At 50.7% G+C, this 24,461-nt stretch overlaps 1 protein-coding gene across 1 annotated transcript in view; it reads right to left on the bottom strand.

Moving 5' to 3' along the window:
* SSC4D (scavenger receptor cysteine rich family member with 4 domains) overlaps window positions 1-22,381 on the bottom strand; it is a gene marked incomplete at its 5' end in the record, with an annotated part of 47,053 nt that extends 24,672 nt beyond the window's left edge. The window contains 3 exons of the mRNA XM_084651170.1: window positions 10,069-10,249; window positions 21,892-21,948; window positions 22,274-22,381. Coding sequence (XP_084507296.1) covers window positions 10,069-10,249; window positions 21,892-21,948; window positions 22,274-22,381 — 346 coding nt within the window. The remainder of the gene's footprint in view (window positions 1-10,068; window positions 10,250-21,891; window positions 21,949-22,273) is intronic.
* Between the last annotated feature and the right edge of the window lie 2,080 nt (window positions 22,382-24,461).

Raw genomic sequence — 24,461 nt, 5'->3', positions numbered from 1 at the left:
ACCTAGATGGGGAACAAATAGTTGGTAACGGACTCTTCAGTCGAGCAGACAATGGAAGTTGAACCTGGACAAATTCAGACTGGAAAGGAGGCTTACCTGTGTAACAGCGGGCGTAACTAAGCATTGGAACACTCTACTAACGGTTTCCATCACTGGCAATTTTTGAACCCAGATTGGCTTGTTCCCTAATGATTTCACAGCAGTTCTCTGGCCTGGGTTATACAGGAGGGCAGCAGATGATCACAGAAGTCCCTTCTGGCCTGAGAATCTATGAAAATCCCTGTCTTAGTCATGGAACACGAACGCGTGATCAGGGTCTCTCTTCTACGTCGTCCCTTTGCCTTCTTTTCTCTACCTTATCCCTCCTCCCGCCTCTAACCCGCCTGATCCTGCTCTTTCCAGGCCGGCCCTTCTCCCATAAGCAGAGCAGAGCCAGAGCTGTCAGTTCAGTGTAAGCATGATGTCCTGTAACTCATGCACCAGATGCCGTGGCCATGAAGAGAATAATTTAAAGGTGACTCTCATGGCGATGAAACAAACTGGGCCACTGCCCTTTTGGGCATCTTGAGGATGACAAATATGGCTTCAGAGGGTTCTAAGTCAGCCACAAAAAATTCAGCTTTTATCCACCTTGGAGGACTCTATGGGCCACAGGAGAGCTTGTGAACAGACAGGATCATTGTAAGTATTATTTATTACTCAGCACCTAGAGGCCTAGACGAAAGTGAGGCCCTATTGTGCTAGGCGCTGTACATACCCATAGTAAGAGATACTCCCTGCCCCAGAGTTTACAATCTAACTAGACAAGGCAGGCTAAAGGTATAGAGAGATTCATTGATTGAGCTCAGGGACGGGGGCAGGGGGTTAGTTTTCCAGGGCTCTGCACCCACAGCTGGGGCCAGTTTCAAAAGAGCTCAGCTCCCCACTTGGGCACCGAAATAAAGGCCAGGTTTTCAGCGGGGCTCAGCTCTGAGCAGCTTACAGTGGGAAATGTAGGGGCCAGGTTGTCCAAAGACCTCAGCATCCAATCCATGGAGCCCTTCTGAAAATCTGCTCCTTGGTGACTTGCTCCAGGTCACGCAGAGAGTCCGGGGCAGAGCCAGGAACTGAACCCAGATCACCTGAGTCCCAGGCTACCGAATGAATCCCAAGGCCCTTCTCCCACCATGCCCAGCAAACGTCTCCCAAAAGGCAGCGAGGACACAGATACCTGCCCCCCAGTGCAGTGCACCGGGCGGACACAAGCATCGCCACATGTGTGAACGGAAGCAGCAAAGCGTGGGCACTCCCCACCAAAACAATTCTTCCAGCCGCACTAAGATGACAAATGTTAAACCAGTGCAACTTGTGCATGTAGGCAAACCCTAAGAGACAGCGTTAAGAGTCAAGAAGCTGGATCCAGGCCTTGCCACCAGCTGGAACAAAGGCCACGGACAGAAATCGGGAGCACACCAAGCTAGAAGTGGTTTACTTGAAGGAGTTGCCAGGTTCACACTACTTCCGCCCACGTGCCCAGAAGGGACAGGCGAGTTCTCCCACAATACACTGGGAAAGGATTCACAGGGCAGCTCGGTGTACTGCAATTCTGGGAACAACGGGATGGGCAGTAATGATTCAGCAACTCCAGCCTGATCGCTCAGTATCACTGATCTCCCCCATGCTGGGCTGACTCAAGAGAACTGACTCAACTTTAGATCACTTGAGTAAACCCCACAGTGAGGGAAAGCATTTTGAGTCAGATTGTTTAAAACTGTTTTGCATTTCTTTTTGCTGACACCTATTTAACTCCAAAGCCTAAAACACACTTGATACAAAGGACATCTTTAGTAAAGTTTCATATCCCTGCCCCTTTCATTAAGGTGCAGGAACTTGCAACATTCATCTGAGATGCCCAATCGACTTTCAGCAAAACCAGAAGACCCCCCAGACTTGACATTTCTGGTATTTCTATGTTTAAAAGAAAACAGGAAAAAATGGTATTTTGGAAAGCCAATCTTCCAGATAGAGAAACCTGAAAAATTTTCAGTGGAACATTTTCCCTAAGAAAATGTCCTTTTGTCAGAATCTAAATGTTTTGCAGACAAGTACCAATTGACAACATTTTTGCCAGAAATATTTCAAACCGACTCACAATCAGAATGGAGTTTTTTGTTTCAACGTTCTCATTTGGTTTCATTTCAACTTTGCCGCTTTATTTAGCCATTTACATGAGATGACAAAATATTAATGTGAATAATATATATTTGACGTTATGTTTCAAAATGAATTATTTTGACATTCTCAAAACAGAATGAAAAGGAGGACTTATGGCACCTTAGAGACTCACAAATTAGTCTCTAAGGTGCCACAAGTCCTCCTTTTCTTTTTGCGAATACAGACGAACACGGCTGCTACTCTGAAAACTGTCAAAACAAAATGATTCAATAAGTTTGTTTTGATGCTTCCAAACTGACATTTTTTTAGTATTTCTGTTCCCACAATACTTCTAAATTTTGACTTTTTCTCCCAATTTGGGATGAAAGCAAATGTTAAAATGTTTTCATTTCCTGTGGGATGGAAATTCCATTTTCCAACGAGTTCTACTTCCAGGTTTCCTTTATCCATCTTAGCAAAGCGAAAAAGGGAACAGAACCAGTGGAAATAAAATCCATCAAATAACCTAGCACCAGATTCCCATCTCAGTTACACCAGGGCAGGCAACGAGGCCCTGGTGCAATACGCCTACATAGACACTCATTTCCAGATGCTGCTTCTGCAATAGTGTACCTTGGAGGACAAATCGCCCTTTGTTATCCACTTAGCCAAATCTCATTCACAAAAAGAAATGAATGAAACACTAGAGGGCAGCACGTGCTCTTCCTGGTTTAAGGTTACAAAGTTCCTGTCTCAAATTCTCCCTGGGGAAATCTGTGATTTATTCCAAATTCCATGCAATTTATTGGGGAGGGAGGAGGATTGCGGGAAAGATAGTTACCAGTGTAGTATAAGCACATCAGTGAGAAGTGGATTGCCCGCCGTCAGCCAAGCTTTTCCCATGGAAGGACTGAGAGGTGCCAGCCTGCAGCTCCTCACTCCAGACCAGAGCAAGCATGCTTCCAAGCATGCATCAAAGCAGAGCACTCTTTTCAAAGGCTCTCCCCGTAGGCCAACAAGGACGACACGCTCACTCGCTGATGTTCAGTCTGCATTAGCTTTGCCAGGGCCACCAGTGTGTCGGCTTCCATTCCAGACCCCAACCCAGTTGCTGAAAAGCTTTAGACTCGAGCCAGTTCCGAGTAAGGTGGAGGCATGAAAGCTGGGAGTTTTCAAAGAGCCTACAGGACTGAAGTGCTGAAATCTAACGGAAATGCAGTGACAGCGGGGTGCCTCAAAGATCTGCTCGGGGAATTATTTGGGGAAAGTTCTGTGCTACACAGGAAGTCAGACTAGAGGGTCACAATGGTCTTTTCTGGCCATTGAATCGATGACTAGAGTAACGAGAATTCCCAGTCGGTGGGAAGTTCCAAAAAACTGTGTTCTGAATGGGAACAAAATGCTGACATTTCGAAAATTTCCCGCAGAACAAACATTCCCCCAAAAGATCCAGAGCCACCAAAAAGCTTTGTTACACGAATGTTGAAATCTTTTGTTTCCAGTGTCAACGCATTTTGGTTTGACTTTTATAGGATATTAAAATGTTAATGATAGATTATATTTAATATCCTATAAAAGTCAAAACAAAGTATTACCGTATGGAAAGGTCCCTGAAATCGGCATGCTCCGATGCAATGTGTCCATTTCAGTGAAATCGCCTTTGTAGACAGACGACTCTTCCATCAAAACTTTGCAACCAGCTCTGGTGCCAAACTCCTAACCTGCTGTGACAATCCCGGGGCTACCTGGGAAGTTAGACTGGTACAGGAGACTAGTATAGCTCTCTGGGTGGACACTCCTGTTCCCAAAGAAGAATGGCTTTTCCCAGTTTAGCTTAAACCTCTTCCAAATTGGGATAAGCTAAACAAAACAAAACAAAAAAGGCACTCACATAAAAATAAGAACATCCGTATAGGGAATACCACTGCTAAATCAATATAAATTCACAGTATAGCTTTCCTGTGTAGACAAGGCCTTAGTGTTTAGACTGTGCCCAACATTGTGGTATCTGAGCTGGGTTCAGGTGGCACATTTCAGATCTGAATTTTATCTCCTCCCTGCAGAGGCTGGGGCTGTAGGCTGCTGGCCTCTCCCCCTAGCCCAGAAAGTCTTATCAATCCCTTCCTTCAGAGCACGGTCTATTCTTCAAACACAACAGTTCAACGTTAGGCTATGTATAAATCTGGTTGTTCCCCCAATTCAGGTCTTCTGCTAAGTCCTTTCTGCTTGTATCTATGTTCATGTCCCAGTCTCCTCCCTGCAGCTCCTCTTTATAGCTGAGCCACTGGGTGGCTTTTATAATCACTGGATCAAACTCAGCTGGGAAGCAGCTGATCAGTCACAGGTGAGGCTGGACCCAACTCCCCTTAAAGGGCCAGACACCATGTGACAGGAAGTGTTTGGAACTTAGTTCTGGCCCAGCTGTAACCAAAACCTCTCTTCATCAGTGGTAAAATTCACCCCCTTTACAGAGGAGCCAGCAGATATAAGGCCTAGGCCCCACTTAGGTCCCACTTGAACCCTTACAAGGTGCCTACAGCTACTGTAGCCCTCTGCCTGGGGCTGAATTTTTATTTTACCCCCTGTGAGTTTTTTATGTTTTTTTGGGGCGGGTGGGATTCAAACCCCCTAACTCCACGGGGGGAGAATCCCATGTGAACTCAAGCCACAGAAAGTCTCCGTGTGCCACAGTGAATGGAAACAGGCACATTTCATGCAGCTCTGGTTAATGCGCCCTGGGAGGCTGGCAAGCAAATACTAAAAAGTGGAGAAATGAAGAAGAAATACAGTGAGCCCCATGGTTCCTGCTGTATTCACTGCAATGCTGGGGGGCCCAATCTCAGCCCTGCTGGAACTGGTGATGAGGCTCCAGTTGACTTTAGTGGCAGGAGCTCAAACCCTTTCAGACCTTGTCTACACGGGGGCATTTTCCCTCCAGTGCAGCTCACCGGGTGCTAGCAACAATGTAAACCAGGGGATGGTGTTTTTCTCACCCTGCCCGTGAGCTCCTCCACCACATGAGCTTCAGGAGAACCCCATTATCGGCTGGATGGGGATGAGAGGTGTGTTATAAAGAGAGGTAAGTCTCATTAGCCTCACTTTGCAATTGGAGAGACTGAGGCCTGGTCACGCACAAAGTCAATGGCAAAGCCGTGAAGAGAATCCACGTGTCCTGACTCCCTGTTCAGTGCCCTTCTCCTCTGTGGGTCAGCCAATACACACACACACACACACACTACAGGGTAATGACTGGCGTTTACACAGGAGCAATATCCCCTGGAACAAACGAGCATCCGGCTCGGCAGAGAATCATCTCACTCAGAGATGATGCAATCTAGGTAACTTTCCCTCTGGGGCTGAGCCAGGATTGTTCCCTGTAATGTGTATGTAGGGCTTGCCTGGAGCAAGGGTGCTAAGTGCAGATCTGCTTGAGGGCTTTGGGTGTCCTGATTTGGGGCCTCTCCCGTCTGGCCAATTTCCCAAGCTTCACCCCCATTTCTTTACAAGAGCAGCACCCACCCTGCCGATCTCCCTCCACAGAGGTTTCAGTGGCGTGTCCCCGCAGGTTCCAGTCATCGGGGCTTTGCCCCTCCTATTGCTGTTGACTTTCAGGCTTGTAGGGCCCCTACATCTCGGTGATGGCAAAGGCAAGTTTTGATCGTCTCCATTACGAGGCCAGCAAGTGCTGCGGCAAGACGGCTGAGTCAGTCAGCATGGTACTGAGTACCTAGCGAAGAAACTGACCGGCTTCAAGTGACTCTTTCACCAAAACACACCAACTAGCCGGGCACCAAAGAAGGCTGCCATGAACATCAGCCAGTTCTGCTGGCAGACTTCAAACAACTCAGGTTTCATTGTTAGGATTCTTCAGGGCATTGTTTCCTACCCAAACCGATACTCCCTCAGAGAATTCAAACCTCAGGGCCCAGTCCTGCATTCCTTGGGAATTTGGCCAAGCAAGGACCACAGCAGCTGGTACCAAGTTCATGCACAAGAGAACCTGCTTCCCCATCTCCCCAAGAGCGCCAGCTGAGAGCAGCGAGTTTCAATAAACAGCTGACCCTGAGATTTCACCCTCTGCACATCTTTCAAGGCTCTCTGCCCTGTTTAAAAAGAGCCCTTAGCATTAGAAGCCAAAGACTGATTGGTGTCCGTGGTGATAATTGGGCCTACAAATGTACCCTCATTGTGAGCTCCCCAGTACAGAGTGTGTGAAAGTTCATAAGCTGTCCCCAGTTGCTGACGGGAGAAGGTGCAAAAGCGAGACGGACTGAGTTAGCCGAAAGCAAAGAGCCTCCTTCCATAACTCAAGGACCATGTTAATATCATGCCTGGTAAGCAAGGGAAGTGAGGGACCAGAAGTGAATGGACCAAAATTGGTGAACCAAACAAGGAAGTGACTCCACCCACCCCCTTTGTGGGTCCTCAGAAAGAGCCTTTGGGGCAACAGGCTGGCTACCGCCATGCTGGCTGACCAAAAGACGAGAGACGGGGAAGGAGGGAGCGTCACCATCTTGGCTGCCACCCCCACCGTCTCCTGGGACCCCAGGATCCAGCATGACGCCACTGTGCCTTTGTCGCCCTGATCCTGAGAGATGTCCTGACCAGACCGGGCCAGAGAGACTCCGGTAACGTCGCCGCCTCCATGGGCTCTGGCTACATCCTGACCACAGCCTGGGACGTGGGACTTTGTCTCCTCCCACCCCTAGACTGGCACTGGGCCTATGCCGCCTCCTAGTCCACACTCACAAAGCTGGCGGATGAGCACATGTAACCCACACCCCTCCTGCGCGTGGTGGTCTGTCCCACGTAGTGGCACCGAGACCACTTAGAGAGAGATTCGTGTGTTTGCTCCGTAGCCTTAGCTTAGGGGCAGGTGAGAGGCTCAAGCATTTAGCTCCACAGGTCCGATCCCACCCACCGGCGACCGGAGTCTGTCAGTGTTACACGCTGTTCACAGGACTTGTGCGGAAGAGAAGCTTAGGCCTGTATGGGTTCACTAGGGGAAAGGGTGCTCTCTACTCCTGGTGCCTAACACGAGGAAAACCCCAGTGAAACCAAGGCAGGGTGTAGTTTTCACTTGTGTTAGTGTAACCCACACACCATCTGGGTGTGGAGGTGTGTGGGCTACATTAGTAGGTCGAGATAAAGATGGTGGGAGAGTCTAGCGTTCACCTTGGCCTGCTAACCCATGTTAAAACTACAGCTGCCTTGTCTTCACTGGGATTTTACCTCACGTCAGTTACCACGGGATAGCAAACACCTTTCTCCCTCGCGAAGGCAAGGCCTGCGTGTTTGCCCAGGGCCCCCATCCTGAAGAGGGCCCCCGTCAAAGGGATAACAATGGTACTAACTGCGCCAGGACACCAGGCAATTCCACTGATATTCAGGAGAGTGCCGCCGGAGAGGAGTCAGACTGGGCTCTTGTGGGGCCCCACCGAGCTGCACCTTCCCTCCAGGGGCTGGAAGGAGCTTAGGTGTGCAGGGCTGGAGGGCAATCAGCACTTTGTCCCTCTATTGTCCTCCCCGCCCCCAGTCTCCCCCACATCAGCTGGCGGTTTCCAAGCTGCCTAAGGGATTTAGATGCTCAGTCCCCATTGACATTAATGGCAATTGAGCATCCAACCCTGCTAGGCATCTTGAAAGTCCCTTTTCTTCTCTCTTTTCGCTGGCCCCGTCCAATCACCCCCATTCCTCACCGCCCTCCACCTCTGCTGGGAGGAGGGCAGCCTCTGTTCCCTCAGCCAGCCCAGTCATGATCGCGCCCCACGGGGCATGGAAGTCACAGGCACTGTGTGTGGGGGTGGGGAGCCAAGCACTGGCTAGGGGAGCCCTCACATTTCACAGAGTCATAGGTTCCGAGCCCAGAAGCAACCAGTGTGGCCATCTAGTCTGATCATCCCGTGTAGAACTTCCCTGGATCCATTCCTGTTTGCCCTGTGAAAAACATCCCATTCTGATTTAAAAATGGGAACCCACACAACCCTTGGTAAGTGGTTAGAGCATTGGCCTGCTAAACCCAGGGTTGTGAGTTCAATCCTTGAGGGGGCCATTTAGGGATCTGGGGCAAAAATTGGGGCTCGGTCCTGCTCTGAGCAGGGGGTTGGACTAGATGACCTCCTGAGGCCCCTTCCAACCCTGATAGTCTGTGAGTCTATGATTCTAAGTTGGTCCAATGGTTAATCATGCTCTCAGTTAGATATGTCCACCTTATTTTCAGTCTGAATTTGTCAAGCGTCAACTACCAGTATTAAAGCAAGGAACCCTTCCCTGGTCAGTGCTCGTTGTGAGTGTCAGGGAAGAGGCTGGCACAGCAGCTTGGAATGGCCAAAGAAGAATTGCAAAGAGGCTGGCAGGAGATGGGGGTGGTAGAAAATCGCCATGCACAAAACCCTGGCACATCTGCATATAACAAGGTTAGGAGCTGTTTGATCAGCAATAGCCCTTCCTATGGTTACCACCACGGCTGGTCAGAACGTGTTCAGAAAAAGGGGGTTTCGATAGCAAAGGCCATTTTTGCCTAAAATCAAAAGGGTTAGAAACATTTGTCAATGTCAACACGCTTTTATTTTGAAAAAGCCTAAATGCAACATTTTAAGAACATCGAACTGTCCCCGTTTTGGAATGGACTATTTCGCCTTTTCATTTCCAAATGACCTTTCAAACACAAAATGAATTGTTTTGCCTATAAAAGTGAAAAGCAAAAAAAAGTTCAAAAGGGTTGAAATCGGTACGAGCCGTTTTGATTTTCCCAAACCAAAATGGCTTCGATTGGCCCCAAATGAAGAGTTTTCGGGAATTTCATTTTGCAGGAAATGGAGAAAAGGTTTCTTTTTGTTCCATTTCAGAATGGAAGAAAATTACAGAAATTACAGAATTTCCCATGACAAGAAAAAGCCGATTCCCTGCTAGCTCTGATTAGTAGCTGACTCGGGCCACTGCATTTGCCATCCCAAATATCATTCATGAGACTGGGGCTTGGTTTGGAAAATGTCCTGGACCGGCAGCATCCTTCGTGTGCCTGCAGTTATTTGCAGACACAGTTAACGTCACGTGGACCGGCCTGACTGTGCCCAGAGATCAAGGAAACCTGTTGTCTGAGTGACACCGATTAAGCCTTGAAATAATGGCAGGGGATCTGCGCCCACAATTTGCGGGTGTCAAAAGGAAGACATCTGTGAAACTCACCCCTGCTCCGACGCCAGCACAATGTGCTATTTAAGGCCCTCTGGGCTTCAGTGCGACTTATGTGATGCACAGACCTATGTGTTGCCAACCCTCCAGGATTGTCCTGGCGTCTCCAGGAATTAAAGATTAATCTCTAATGAAAGATTATGGCATGTGATGAAACCTCCAGGAATACATCCAGCCAAAATTGGCAACCCTACCTTCAGCTGACTCTCTGCCCAGGGATAAATACCAAGGCTTTACAGAGCACTTTTCATCAGGAAATCTTAAAGCTTTTTACAAGGGAGAGCAGGATCATTATCCCCATTTTATGGAAGGGGAAACTGATGCATAGAACAGGCTAGTGAGTAACTTACTCAGGGTCACCCAGCAGGCCAGTGGCAAAGCTGGGACTAGAACCCAGTCTCCAGAGTCCCTCTTCAGCACTCTTCCCATTAGGCAATGCTTCCTGCCAACTCTGGCCTGTGGCAATTGTGTTCAGAAGCTGGAGTGACTCTCACGTGCATGGTTTGGAACCAGCCTTCATTTTTGCTGCTCCCAAGGAGCTCCGCACACCCATGCGGGGGACCGACCAATCAGCCGGCGCACCTGTACCGGACACAGCGCTGGTGGCTAGAGGTTCCCCATGTGGAGGGAGAGATTTACCTCGATCCAGCTGATCCTGGAAGTGCCCTGTCCTGGGATCAGCTCCCTAACTGTGGAAAAAGTTCTCACCCTGGCTGCACCCCGTGCAACGAAAGAGCTCACCGCTCGGGCCGAGGAAGAGGAGCAGTGCTGCTGGAAGCAGGAAGGCAGGGAATACCCAGAGGCCCGGCCTCCACACTCTGTGCTCGGTAGCTGGGCGGGGACCAATTCTCATTGCTGCTTTGCACTTGTCAGCTGGATGGTCGTCCGGTTGCCTCTCACGGAAGCAGATGCGAAGCCACACCTGGAAAGTTCAGAGACAAGCATTCGTGATTATTCATTGTTACTATTTCTGTCGTGCCTGGGAGCCGCCGTCATGGTCCAGGACCTGTTGTGCAAGGCCAGGAAATGGACCAATAAAATAATAATAATCTTACATTTATACAGAACTTTATATCCTGCAGGACACAAAACCTACATACAGGAATCATTTTGCCTAGCTCTGAAATGCAGTCACCTCTGGGGTGGAACCCAGCAGCTGTTGAACAGCAAAGAAGAACAGCTTAGGAGAGGAAGTGAGGAATACTGTACCCAGGTGACACTGCAGGGGGAATCTGAGCAGGCCGAACGTAACAGCCTCCAGTGAAGTTTCCCTCACTCCCTTGCTGTGGCCGAGATGCGCCAATGAAATTTTTTATGACCATATGTGGGTGGGACCTTACATCTCACCAGAAGGACAGCGGCCCACCCCGTGCTGGGACGTTGGTTCTGTTATCACCAACCTTTCTCCTGCAGTCCCTTGCGTTTCTCTTGGGAATCTCCCATCCAAGTACTGAGCAGCCTGGACGCTGCTGGGCTCCTGGCATAGGACTAGCATACCCAAGGCGGAATGGCGACTGCATGAGATATAGCCAAATGTCAGCTAGTGCGTCCTACAGCATGGACGGCCCAGACTGTCCCCCAGCGATCTGTGCACGGAGGGATCTCCTCCCCCATGTAGATCTAGTTGAATGTGGGCTCAGCTATCTGGGCAGCGCATTCCCCGGGTCTCTGTGTGATCCAGTGACCGGGCTGGGGAGTGGGTGGGATATGCCCCAGGGTGGCTATAGGAAGTTCTGGGTGAACCACATCGGGGGATCCACCTTGACTCTCCTGGCCCCATGTAAATTAGTCAAAAAAGGTAATCCAGCCCCAGGTTCCCCACCCCACCCCCGTATGGAGCATCTACAGCCTGGAGCCAGCTATCCCAGCAACAGGACTCCAGACGAGCACCTTGCCAGGTGCTCCTGTGCTGGTGGCCCAGGCCTCTCCAATTCCCAGGCCTGGGGTTGGGCCCTACAGCCTTTTCTATGGGGAGCATCAGGACAGCATGCTTGGGGTATGTGTAGGGGGGGTCCTTTCAGAGATCTCTTCACCCCAGCCCTCTTCCATGGGTTCTTCCACAGGGCAGGCTGACCTGGGCCAGCATCGGTCATTTTTTTGTGCACACTCCACTCAATAAAATAACTGGCCAGGGAATCCTCAGATAATTACAGGTATCCAGGGGTCCTGCCTCAGCACAGGGCCTGACTAGCTGACCTCTCATGGTCCCTTCCAGCCCCGCATTTCTATGCGTCCCTGACATTCCACCTCCTTGGCCCTTCTACCTTCTAAGCCCAGCTTGGCTCTCGCTCCCACCAGCATTTGGGCCTGACCCAGACCCCACTGAAGTCAATGGGAGTCTTTCCTTTGACTCCAGTGGACTATGGGTCAGGCCTTAAGGCAGTTGTGCTTGCATGAGAGAATCAAAGCCCACAGCATTCAGCCTCTGGGAGGGCACTCAACAGTGGATTGTACAGGCAAATTCCCTAGGTCTGTGGGCTGTGTGCTGGGGAGGTCATTGAATTATGGGAATATGGGACTGGAAGGGACCTTCAGGGGATCATCCAGTCCACACCCCCCCCCCACACTTCCCAATTCTGAGGACATCATCCCTGACGGGTGTTTGTCAAACCTGTCCTTAGAAACCTCCTAGGATGGGGATTCCCCCATCCTCCTTGGAAGCCTTTGCCAGAGCGTAACTACCCTGAGAGTGATTAAGTTCTTCCTAATATCTACCTTCAATCTCCCTTGGTACAGATTAAGCCCATTGCATCTTGTCCTCCCTTCAGTGGACATGGAGAACAATTGATCGCCGTCCTCTTCAGAACAGCAAGTAACGTGTGTGAAGACCGTCATAAGCATCCCCCTCAGTCTCCTTTTCTCAAGACTAAAAATGCTCCGTTCTGTCAGTCTTTCCTCATTGGCCAGGTTTATTAACCCTTCCCTTATGTTTATTGCTCTCCTCTGAATTCTCTTCAATTTGTCCACATCTGGCTTAAAGTGCGGCACCCAAAACTGGACACGATTCTCTCGCCGAGCTCTCATCCAGCACCAGGCAGGGCGGGACAATTACCTCCTGTGTCTTACCTACAAAACTCCTGTTCATACCCCCCCAGAATCGTTCCCTCTTTCACCACTGCTTCACATTGTTGGCGCCTATTCATTTGTGATTCGCTAGCACCCCCAGACCCTTTCCAGCAGGATTACCGCCTAGCCAGTTAGTCCCCGTTCTGAGTTTGAGTTTTCCTTCCTCGGTGTAGCACTTTGCACTTGTCTTTGCTGAATTTCAGCCTGTTGATGTCCAATTCGCCAATTTGTCAAGGCCGTTTTAATACTGCCTTCCAAAGTGCTTGCAACCCCTCCCAGCTCAGCCTCGTCCGCGAACGTTCTGAGGGCTGAGAGGTGGCGGGGGCAGGGAGGTTGAGCTGTCCCCTCCCACACCAATCTGTGGCCTCTACTGCAGTGCCTGTTGTTATGGGGGTCTTTCCCCCACCTTCCCCTCGTAGGGTGCGGCTACAGTGCAGTCAGAGGTGCGATTGCAACACAGGTAGGCCTACCCAGACTGGCACAGCTCAAAACAGCAGTGTAGATGCCGTGGTGTGGTTTCAACAACGCGAGTATCTAGCCAGGGTCCCGGGTGGGCTCATACAGCCCACGTGAAGCCCAGGCCACCACCCCAGGTCCATTGCATCCACTCCAGGAGCTTTCACAGCTGCGGAGATCGGGTCAGATTTGCCACTTAGTGAAGCTAGAGCAGGGGAAATCTGCAGCCACCCCCTCAGAAACGTGGACATGAAGTGCAGCTGGATAAAGGGGACTCTGACCGAGAACACCCTGTTTTGCAAAGAACTCCCCCTTTACCGTCAGGCTCTTGACATGGAAAGGAACATACAGATATAGATGCCCAAGCTGGACCAACATCTAAGGAGCTTTCAGTAACAATGTCAAAAGCCGAGGCATGCTCATAGGTTTGAACCTCCTGAGTTTGCCCGTGTTGCAGGACAGTGCCCACTTTGTACCCTGCAGGCAGAGTTTGGTGGGTATATAAGCCCTGCCTCTACATTTTCAGAGGGCATCAGTGGACGAATTCACTGGGCCCTGCATGGAAAGTCTTGGATTGGGTACCTGCTCCCCTTGAGAGCAGACATTAACACATTCCCCCATCTACAGCCATTTGGGCCCTCTGACCTCCTCTCGCACAGGCTCCCAGAAGCCACACACCGTGTAACCTGCCACACCTCAGCACACGGCTACAATATGCAGCTTTCCCCTGCCAGTGGCGGCCCATGGAGATAACCCGGAGAGGTGAGGACACAGCCTGAACTCTGACGCGTTTGGCTGGGAGACATCTGAACTCCCCCCGCAAGACCAACGCGCTTGTCTCCTTGTCAAACACAACTGCTGTGGCGACTGGCATTCGGCTTGAGGACCATCTTCACGCAAGCTGCCTCCCCAGAGAGACTCACAGCTCCCACTTTATTCTCCTGGCCCAAAGATTTGGAAGGGGCTCCCTGAGGCCCGGCCTCCCTCCCCATGATGGGTTCTAATCTACACCATGCTTACAGTGTACTGATCTTATCTTGCTTTATGAGGCACAAGGCCCAATTCACTGACTTTCAGTGGAGTGCCATCCATCTAAGGCACTTATGTTGCCGCATCACTGTAATACCTGAGCACCATCTTTAATGTATTTCTCCACACACCATCCCCGCACGGCAGGGCACTGCTATTATCCCCATTGCACACCTGGGGAGATGAGGCTCAAAGAGGCTAAGTGACTTACCCAAGGTCACACCAGGAGTCTGTGTCATAGCAAGGACTTGAACCTGGGTCTCCCAACGCCCAGACTAGTCCCCTACCCACCATTTTATTACATCAAAGCCATCAGCAAAGATCATGGCTGCTGGGGCCACATGCCTTTAGATGTCAAAGACCATCCTATTTGGGCCATCAAAGACCACTTCTCGAAAGGGGACAAGCCCCCATGAAAAGCGTGAGGTAACAATGGGGAAAAGTGAGCCCACCTGGATACAGTATCAATCAACCTGACTCTTCACTCACAACTCACACTCAAACCTTCCTTCCCATTTCCATGCTTCCTGGCTTGGAGGGGCCGGAAGAGCAGTCCAGAAATACCGCAAGACAGGCCTGTCCAGTGAGGGCTTGTGACTCAGCCAGAAGTGACCAGCCCCAAACATCTCCTCAGGAAACCAAACTGGGTGAAATCACGAACCCGATGGAGTGAAGAGGGGTTCAGAAAAGCTTCAAATGAGCAACCGAGCTTCCAACCCGACTTTGCTCCTTACAAGTTAAAGATCGATTCAGAAACACCCACCCAAACCTGAATTCCATTCGCTGCCTTGGAAAGACGCCCCGATGTGATACAACCAAAGCCTGGTTTATGTGGGTCATGGGCGACCTCCCAGACAGGTGCTGCGTTTGCACTGTAGAACTAAAGCCCCTGGAGACCTACAGACACCAGAGCCAGCGCTTTAGACCGAGCGGCACAACGGAGCAAGCGCCGTCATGCGGATCTATAGAAAACGGAGCGAGCGTTGTAACGTACGGGGTGTGCCGCCGTGGAGAATCCCCGACGTCCTGCGCTCTCCTTGCTCATATGCTGCTCGCCGAGCTCGCAGCGGGGACCCGCCAGCAGACAAACGGCTCCGTTATGAAGGGATGAAAAATAATCTTGTCCCCACTGGTGTGTTTTTCAATACTCCATTCATCCCTAATGTGCCAAGGCTCCATTCCGAATAATGGCACCTTTTGTCCTGCCCGGCCCGCCCCGCCCTCAAGCCTAGACTGGCTGAAAGAGGGCAGATGAGGCTCTCCTGGGCCAGCTGCACATACCTGTTCCCTACCAAGGGAGGACGTGTGGCCAGGCTGAAAGGAAACCATCCTAGCCTTCCCCCAACAAGCACAGCTCCCAGTGCCATCCGCCCTTCCCCGCCTGCTTTAATGCAGTCAGACGGGGGAGGTGGAGCAGTCTTTCCTAATCGCCTTCGCTACGAATGATCATCATCGGTGACTTTTGTGAAAGAGCCGGAGAGCAATGGACAGCCCCTGGCAGGGGCACCAGCCGGTTTTAACTATTAAAATGCCACCCTCCGCTTACCAGACTGCAGTGGCAACACCCAGCCTGTACTGTGTTGCTTGTGTGTGTCAAGTGCCCGGCAGCAATTCACTTAATGGATCCCGGCTCCCAATCCTCCTCCGGCACCAGCCTCCTCAGCTCTCAGCCCCCGATTCAGGATTACAACCACTTTTCTTTAAACCCCAGGGGAAACCCCTTTATGAATCCCCATTGATCGAAAATTAGCTTTAATCCAGTACTGGTTATCACAACCCTGCAACAAGCACCCTTTCCATCCAGGAGGCTTTCTGAGCCCAATGTGTTATAGAACCATCTTTAAAAAACTGGCATGTATTCTACACCCAGAGTTGATATATTGCTCACAACCTATGCCCTCACCGAAATACTGGACAGGGCATCTGGAGTAACCTACATGCAAAGCAACATTGATATCGCACAGGGCATAGAAAGTCCCTACACTGTCGTTCCACAAATTCATAAATCTGATATCAAACAAACGGTGCTTTAAAACAGCTCATTTAAAAATCCTGCCTTCGGCGTGAATTGGAAATGCATTGGATAGAGAAATGAGCCTGTCTTTCATTGTTCTAGGGTTGGATCCATCTCTCTTCGTCGCCATGTCTTCTCTCTAAACTATTTAAACACGCTCATTAAAAAGTAAACTCTTTCCAGCTCCATTTCCCTGCCCAAGTGCTATGGATGGGTAATGATCACACTGATAAACATAAAAAGGGAGTGCCATAAAAATCACGTACCTGCTTGGTATTTTCTTTCCAGTGCAGTGATGGTTCTATAAAATCCCACAAATAAATCTCTTCTTTTGAAATAAAGAAAAGAGCTGGCTAGTTAACGAAAGGAATAAAAATAAATAAATACAGAAGTCACTCCCTGCCTCCCCGCCCCCGGCACCAGGAAACCAGGAGGAAAGGAAGGAAACTTTGGGGAGAATTTTTTTTTGCAAATGAAAGGGGAAAAAAGTAGGAAGAGGGAAAAAATGTTTCACCCGGCAACCAACGAGCTCCAATCTGTCGTCGCATTCACCTTTCGGGAATGGAAGTTGCTGCTGTTGGATGTGAAGTTGACTTAAAGCGCTATGGTGTGGAAACAGCCCTGCATTTACAGGATCACATCCTGGGGTGGGTTTTCTCAAGAGGGAAAGAAGAAGAAAGAGAGAAAGAGGGGGAAAGGGACATGTTTAAAGAGACATGGTGGGGTGGGGAATGACTCGGGTTTCAGGCAGGCAGGCAAGAGATACCCTCTTATGTTGGGTTCTAGCTCTGCTGATGAAAAGTGGAGGCTGATTTAGTGTCTTGGAGGAGGGGAGACCACATACTGAAGGCATTTCTATTTGTATTTTTTCTTCTCCTACAAAATGCCTCCACTGGTAGTCTCCGTTAACCGTTCTGCTAGCTACACGCATGTTGGCCAGATCCCTCGGGATGGCCAGCGGCTGTGATGCACCAGCAGGGAAGGGGTCGCAGAGTCTGATGACCCCTTGGTTAGTGGGCACAGCGTATGCAGGATTGCCAGCTGACAGCCTTGCACTCCTCGGAGTCCAGCCCATTTACACCGGGTAAAAGGGACAGAGCAGGCGTGAAGGAGCCCTAAAATCCTGCGTTCCAGCTGGGGGAGGATTCTCCTGGTGCAGGGACTGTGGAAGACAGGTTGTCCTCCAAGGAGCCCCTTGTAAGCTCTGCCACAATGGTTGTGCCAGGGGTGAGGATGGGGGCTACAGAGGCATGAGGAGGATATGGCTACACTGCACAGCCCGGAGGAGATTCTGGGCAGCACTGCGGCCCATACAGCAGCCTAGGGAGGCTGCTGCCTTCTGAGCTGTCTAAGGCCTGGTCTACACTAAAGAGTTTACACTAAAGAGTTAGGTTCATGCATATTTAAAACCTGCACCCCGAGCAATGCAGTTAAGCCGACCTCGCCCCTGGCGTAGACGGTGCTAGACTTCTTCCATCGGCCTATTTACCGCCTCTCGGGGAGTTGGATTACCTATGCCAATGGCAGAACCGCTCTTGTCTCTGTAGGGAGCGGCTACGCTGAACACTGCATCGCTGTCGCGTTTCCAGTGTAGACAAGCCTGAAGTTACACGGGGGGGCCCTACAGCCTCCTGAACAGCCCAGCATCAGGAGGGCACAATGGTGACTTGACACCAATGGTGATTCTCCTCTTCTGCCCATAGTTCTGCGCTACGCTTCATCCCCCCTGGCTACTAAGCAGGGGGCAGTCGAATTCCTTGGGTGACTGGTTTTCATTTGGCTGCACCAAGTCAGGCATATTCGGCGTGTGCATTGAAGTGTTACACCCTTTCCCCATCCACCTCCATTCCATTGGACGCTACACTTCCGCTTTTTCTCCTTAAATAATAATCGAGGGCCAACTTGTGGAATTAGGAGAACGAGCAGGAGTCTAAACCTGTTTCACTCAAGCGCAAAGGGGCCAGAAAAAGGTGCAAGTGGAGTGTATAGGAACTGGGTAGTATCCCTTTAAGTGGCGCGTGAGTCCTCTGGCGGCGCTCACTGTGTTCTGTTGAGGAAGCCACCCCAGCAGCAGGGCTCTATGTAGCTAGGCCTTGTATGTTTGTTGAAAGTTCGGAAACATGGTTATTTGGAACCCTGCTGTGGTTTCCTCATGTTCTGAATGGTGTCTAAAGAGCAAAGACACAACAGGGAGGAATCCATGATTTCACCCTTACCCCGTTGGCTGGGGTTCTTGCTATGTCCCTCTCTCGTTGCCCTTCAGTGTGCACCTTACAATAGCTTAGACTTCCCTGAACTCAGGCACACCCATGTATGCACATGTCACTTACATGTCACCCTCTGCGGCTGAAGTATTGTTCCCCACTGAGCATCTTCCAAACTGGTAGATAACAGTGAGTGGAATCACTTCCCCTTGACATGCAGCCCATCCAAGCCTCCTGGCTTTAAACCGCTTTTGGAAACCAGTCTGGTTGAAAAATTTCTGTCTAAACTGGTTTTGGACAGAAAATTGGGATTTCGGTTAAATGGTTTTGTGTGTGTGTGTGTGTGTATGAAAAGTGTCTGCCTTCCATGGAAAAATTAAATTTTTAATTTAGAAAAAAAAATGCCTGAAAACCAAAATATTTCCTTTTGGAAATGCTGCCACTGTGGCCAGGGGAGTTGTAGTTCAGAGTGCCTCATACTGCCATTCTCCTCTATGGGGTGGGCTACCCAGCCAGACTACATCTCCCATGATGCACCCACCCAGTGACTCACATGATGCATCACTCATGCTCTCCCAGAGGGGACACCGTGGTGCATCATGGGTGATGTAGTCTAACCAGGGAGCCCAGCCTATACAGGAAAATGGCAGTATGAGGCACCGTGACAGAATTGCCAAATCAAAGTGTTTCAGTTTTCAGCTGAAATTTGCTAGTATTCAAATTTAAAAAAAAAAAAAAATCCATAAATCCTCTGCATTTTCCAACCAGTTCTACTGAAAACCCATTTATTTCCCAGAGCATTTGCCGGTGGAGTCATGTTTGGGCCGCTTCTTTAACGGGGCCAGTGTGCTTATTTTTCATTTTCTATATAATCTTTGAATTCCTACAGCACTTCCTGAGCACCTTGCTGGGGTGGGAGATGGGGCACGGGCCAGAGAAAATGCTTTACAAATAACACTGTTGTGATTGTGTTACAGATAATGGGTCATGTCCAGTCCTGCCCACGTATCTGTGCAATGTGCAAGGATCACGTATGGATGATGCCAACACACGAAACGTGTGTCCTGCATGGAAGGTGTCCTCAGCCAAGCATGCTCCTGCCACCAATGCTCCAATGACTGATCCCTACGCGCCTTGTACTTTTGTCAGCATGAGCTGGTACAGAAGAACGACTCCCATTGACTGCACTGAGAGATGCGCTGCTTTACACCAGGGCTGAATTTGGTCTATTCTTGTCAAGAAGCCAAAGGGCCAAATCCTGAGCAGTGAGGAAGGTGGGATTGGATGTTCTGAGAAAGATGCAGAATATCTGAAGTACCTGCTCTGTGCACACTCTGAAATACGGATCCTTAGAGGACAGGAGAGGACCGAGATCCGGGGGATGTTATGAACCCAAACTGACCAGTATCTAACTAGCAAATCTTGAATACAGGCTGTGAACACAGGGTCTGCTCCTAGTCCCATTGCAGTCTATGGGGATTTTGCCACTGTCTTCAATGACACAGGAGCCATCCCCTTAGAGTTCTCTCTTTAAACTCCTTTGTTTTGTTTTCAAGCCAGGATCCGAATACAAGTGTCACTAATCGCACTGTTAACCATCTGTTATGACTTTAATCTCTGGACTCAGTAATTAGCAATTAGGCATTTAACGTCTCCTTTCCAGTAACGTCGGAGTTTTAATTAGGCAGCTCGCACATGCAAGAGCGTTGCATTTAAAGTCTAGTTTGCCTCAGCTTTGCTACACTTCTGGCCATCCTGGCCTTTTGCTGGGGGCGTCAGGACTATAAATAGTCTACATCAAAACTGGATCAAGATCTAAATCCCAAGTTTGAACACCCCACACCCAATCTCCTTAAGTCCAGAATTCAGGGATCAGACCAGCAGCCTGAAGAAGCCCTGGGCACTACACTGTTGATCATATAAACTCTCAGGGGGAATTTCATGATGAATCAAGACTGTACCACTTCTAATCACTTTACTTCCATGGTGTTGGTACCACCTTGCTTGGCAGTGCCAGGCTCTGCACCAAAGCGGGTCTGGGGACCAGAGAACACCCCCACCCCGATCCTTGCACCGTCAGGGGAGCATGATCAGCAGCTACGTCAGCAACACTATGGATGCCAGGTGGGACAAATGTATTCTGTTTGCTGAACTAGAGAAAGACCCTCACTTGCTAGAACCTGCTGTCTAGGGAATCACCAGGGCTCTGCTAATATTCAGGGAGCTCACACAGCAAGAGAAGTCTCCGGCCTGGCCAGGATTCTGCCGACTGATCAAGTCCGTTCTCACGTCCAGCACAGCAGACAAGGGAATGGAGCACCTCGCTGTTCCCTCTGGAAGCTCCAGCAGACCACTCCCCTAGTGGTGTGAGCAGGACCCAGGGCTGCTGTCTTGAGGGGTCTTCTACAGGGGCAGTCACCACAATGAGGGGAGAGGAGCAGGAGAGAGCATGCTCTGGAACTGCTGCAAAGCTACCAGGGCATATCATGGTGCTTTATAGCTAGGGGACAGTGCAATGTAAAGAGCCAGGCCGGTTTTTGCCGAGTCGGGAGGATACAGGGCAGAGGCATGGTTCAGGTCTTTAGCTACTGAGGCAGGTGGCCACACCAAAAGCCACCCGCACTGCTGGCAAGAATCACGGGGAACAAACACCTACAGGTCCCCGTGGAGTTACAAGCTCAGGAACCAGTCAGAACCACTAAGACTGGGGAGGGGGACACTTTCACTTACCCAGATGGACCGGGCACCGGCTGCTGGCGTTCCCACTGCAGCAGGCCGGATCTGCTGCCCAGGCGACACTAATCCCAGAGGGTGTCCCGGGGACTTAGGATCTGAATCTGGGTTGTGGTTCTTTGCCACTGGTTAGCACAGTGGATGGTCCATCGCCATATGGAGTAAAGGACTGCCACGTTCTTTGAGCTCCTTTTTCGCTTGGGATCATTTTCCAGTCCCTTTAACCCCATCTTTTCGTTTCTGTCCCTTTCGCTTTTCCTGCCTGGAAAGAGAAGGCCCACTTCTCCTTTCACCTGCATTCATGTGAGAGCAGGATCAGGGCCAGAGCTAGTTATTCTGCCTCTGGACAGCGGCACTCCACCCAGACAGCCAAACTCAGGCCTTCTTAAGTCCCCTTTGGCAGCTGCTGCGGATTCCCTAGTGTAGGACAATCCTCAGCTGGCACAGGGCATGTTCTAGGAGTGGTCAGGACAAGGGTGTAGCACGATACACTGTGGCAATCCTGGCCAGCCGAATAGCTCCTTAGGAACCATTATCTCCTGGTGCAAGTTAGAGCAGCCCCAAGACTGCTCTAATTTGTGCCAGGAACTGATGTGTCTCCCAGCAGCTCCAAGATGGAGGAGAAGGGAGCAGAAAGGCGGTGGGGAGCCATCAATGCCTGTCCCCCATTCACATTTACCAAGCACTGCACAGGTGCAGCTGAGGGGGCTTTTATTTGATTTTTGTGAATGGACTGATTCATTTCCATTTTTTACATGTTTTCAGAAACTTGTGTGCTCTCGTAAATGCTGAAGGAAGGACAAGGGCAGAGGAGAGAAAGGCTGGAGCAGCAGCTGACGTGCCCACGAAATGCTGCTGGCAGACAGCTGCACTCAGAAGCATCTCAGTCAGAGGTGCCCATCCCCGTCCTAAACAAAATCACCTTTGTTTGTCCCTGGTAATCTGCTTCCTGCTGCAGAAGCCACCCTGGCCAGGGGAGAAAGAGCAGCCCAAGGACGCCTTGTTGAAAAGGGGCTGCCTGGAGGGGACTCCGGGGAGTGCCAAGCGAGCTGCGCTACCTACCCACATGGCCGCCAGCCTCTGATCTCGGGTGGGAGCGTAGAAACCGCACACCACGGGCTGGAAGGGGGCAGGGAGCAGCCCGGGTCCCTTCCCACCTGCCAGGCTGGGGATCATTCAAAGAGGCACCAGGACCCCCCAGGGGAGGCTCCTCGACACAGGGGGCATTCTGGGGACCCTCCGGCAGCCCTTCGATTCGGCAGGGCGGGGACAGCCCCACAGGTGCTGCCGCAGCGGAGTGCGAGTTCGAGCCGCCCCTAAAGCGGCTCCAGCCTGCGCCGGCAGCCGAGCCAGCCCCTGGCAGGGCCAGCCTAGGGGAGGGGTGCAGCCTCCCATCTCGGACACCTCAGCACAGACCTGCATTCATCCGTATCTATCTCGGTACCTCCACGGCCCCCCATCGCTGAGCACCGACAGAAGGTCTGTCGTTTAAAAGCCCCATTTCAGCGGAGATCAGGGCTGGTGAAGATCCAAGCTGCTGCCCCTTGCCCATCTCTGCCCTAGCAGCCGGGCAGGATTCCAAGTTAACTCCCGAGGGGCACTAGGGGGATGGAGCCACTGCCATACCAGCTGGTGCAGGGGGGTGCCCAGGGGGAGTGCCCAGGCCCCACTGCTTTTGCCCCTGTGCAGCCTGTCATGATGGCAGGACTAGCTGCAGCTCTGGCCTCTCTCTGTTCTCTGAGAGCACCGCATCAGGTATCATCATGCCTTTACTTCTCCATTCTCAGACTGGGCTACGGCACCCTGGGGACTGACTGTTCTGACCCAGCAGGTCCAGTCTGGGTTTGGCCGCTGCTGGTTTTCCGTTCGGGAGTCTGAGCGGGGTGAACAGGCGCAGACTGCCTTCTGGAAACCGGAGTGTCGTTGGTTTTAACCCTCGGAACAAAGCATTTAGAGGAAAAGAATTTTAAAACAGCAGTCTGCTGATTCTACACACCTCTGTCTTACCGAGAAGCTTCCCATCCCCTGCTGGCAACCCTCACGTTCAGACACCCCAGCAGGTCCTGTGTGTCAAGACCTGACCAACTCCCCCTCCGAGAGAGCGTGTTCCTTTCCAAACTGCTCCAGCCTTTTGATCGAGTGGGTCCCAGGCCTTGGCTCTGCCCATCAAAACCAGTTCTGCAAGCTGGATGGAACCCAGAGACAGACTCTTCACAGCATCTACTGCAGGCGTTGTCTCTCACTTCTCAACCTGGAGGGGGAGCCGCAAAGTGGCTTGCCACAGGCTGGCTGGCCCTTGAAGGGGACCTGGGCTGAGCCTCACCTGTGATGGATCAGTTACCTCCCAGCTGAGGCTGCTCGGCTAGGGATAGGGGATTATCAAAGCCAGAGGGGGTCAGGTGGGGAGAGAGCTCTGGTAGGTCGGGGGAAGGCCTGAAAGGTGGAACTTGTGTTACCAGTTTTACATGCAAGAAATAAAGCTGAAGCCCTAATAGCCTGAACTAGACTCTGGGGTGGGGTCACTCCTTCCCCAGCTGGGCAGACAGGCCTGCAGGACTTATCTTGAGCCACTCTGTGTCCTTCATGCTTGTTTTCCTTACAGGCCTGTATTCAACTGGGATTAATATTACTGCCATGCCTAGACCCCTCTATTCAAACAGAAAATATCCCCAATACCAGGTCAGCCTCCAGCATGAATTATTACAGAGCTGCTGTCACGTACTCCACACCCCCTTAGTGTCATGGCTGGGGCACAAAGGGAGGCTGATGAGCCTGGGGTGAACCTTCCCTCTGAATTCCCCGCCCCCGGTAGTCAACACTGCTCTCATTTCAGTTCCTGGGGAAAACACTGGCAGTGGGTCTCTTAGCTCAGGCAAAAAGAAAAGGAGGACTTGTGGCACCTTAGAGACTAACAAATTTATTTGAGCATAAGCTTTCGTGAGCTACAGCTCACTTCATCGGATGCATGCAGTGGAAAATACAGTGGGGAGATTGATATACACAGAGAACATGAAACAATGGGTGTTACCATACACACTGTAACGAGAATGGATTTTTTACCTTCAGTCCTTTTGGTATGATGTCCATCTGTTTGCATTTGGAAAGGAAGATGATGTCTGTCTGTATCTGTACGAGTTTTTTCATGAAGTTGATAGATTTCCACTCCATACGGCTAAATTCAGTGCCTTGCATAATGACAGGTTTCAGAGTAGCAGCGTGTTAGTCTGTATTCGCAAAAAGAAAAGGAGGACTTGTGGCACCTTAGAGACTAACCAATTTATTTGAGCATAAGCTTTCGTGAGCTACAGCTCACTTCATCCATTCTCGTTACAGTGTGTATGGTAACACCCATTGTTTCATGTTCTCTGTGTATTTAAATCTCCCCACTGTATTTTCCACTGCATGCATCCAATGAAGTGAGCTGTAGCTCACGAAAGCTGATGCTCAAATAAATGTGTTAGTCTCTAAGGTGCCACAAGTCCTCCTTTTCTTTTAGCTCAGGCAGTTTAAGATCCAGTTCAATCCCGGAAGCCACCGACCCACCAAGGCACATGGGTTAAGAAGTTACAGCCCGTACGTTCCCACCTGCAGCATGTGCTAGGCAGTGATGTGGGCGGCTGCTTTCCAAGGTG

Source organism: Lepidochelys olivacea, assembly GCF_965140295.1.
Source record: "Lepidochelys olivacea isolate rLepOli2 genome assembly, chromosome: 17".
In the NCBI taxonomy this organism is placed as follows: Eukaryota; Metazoa; Chordata; order Testudines; family Cheloniidae; genus Lepidochelys; species Lepidochelys olivacea.
This window is presented reverse-complemented; position numbering and strand designations above follow the sequence as displayed.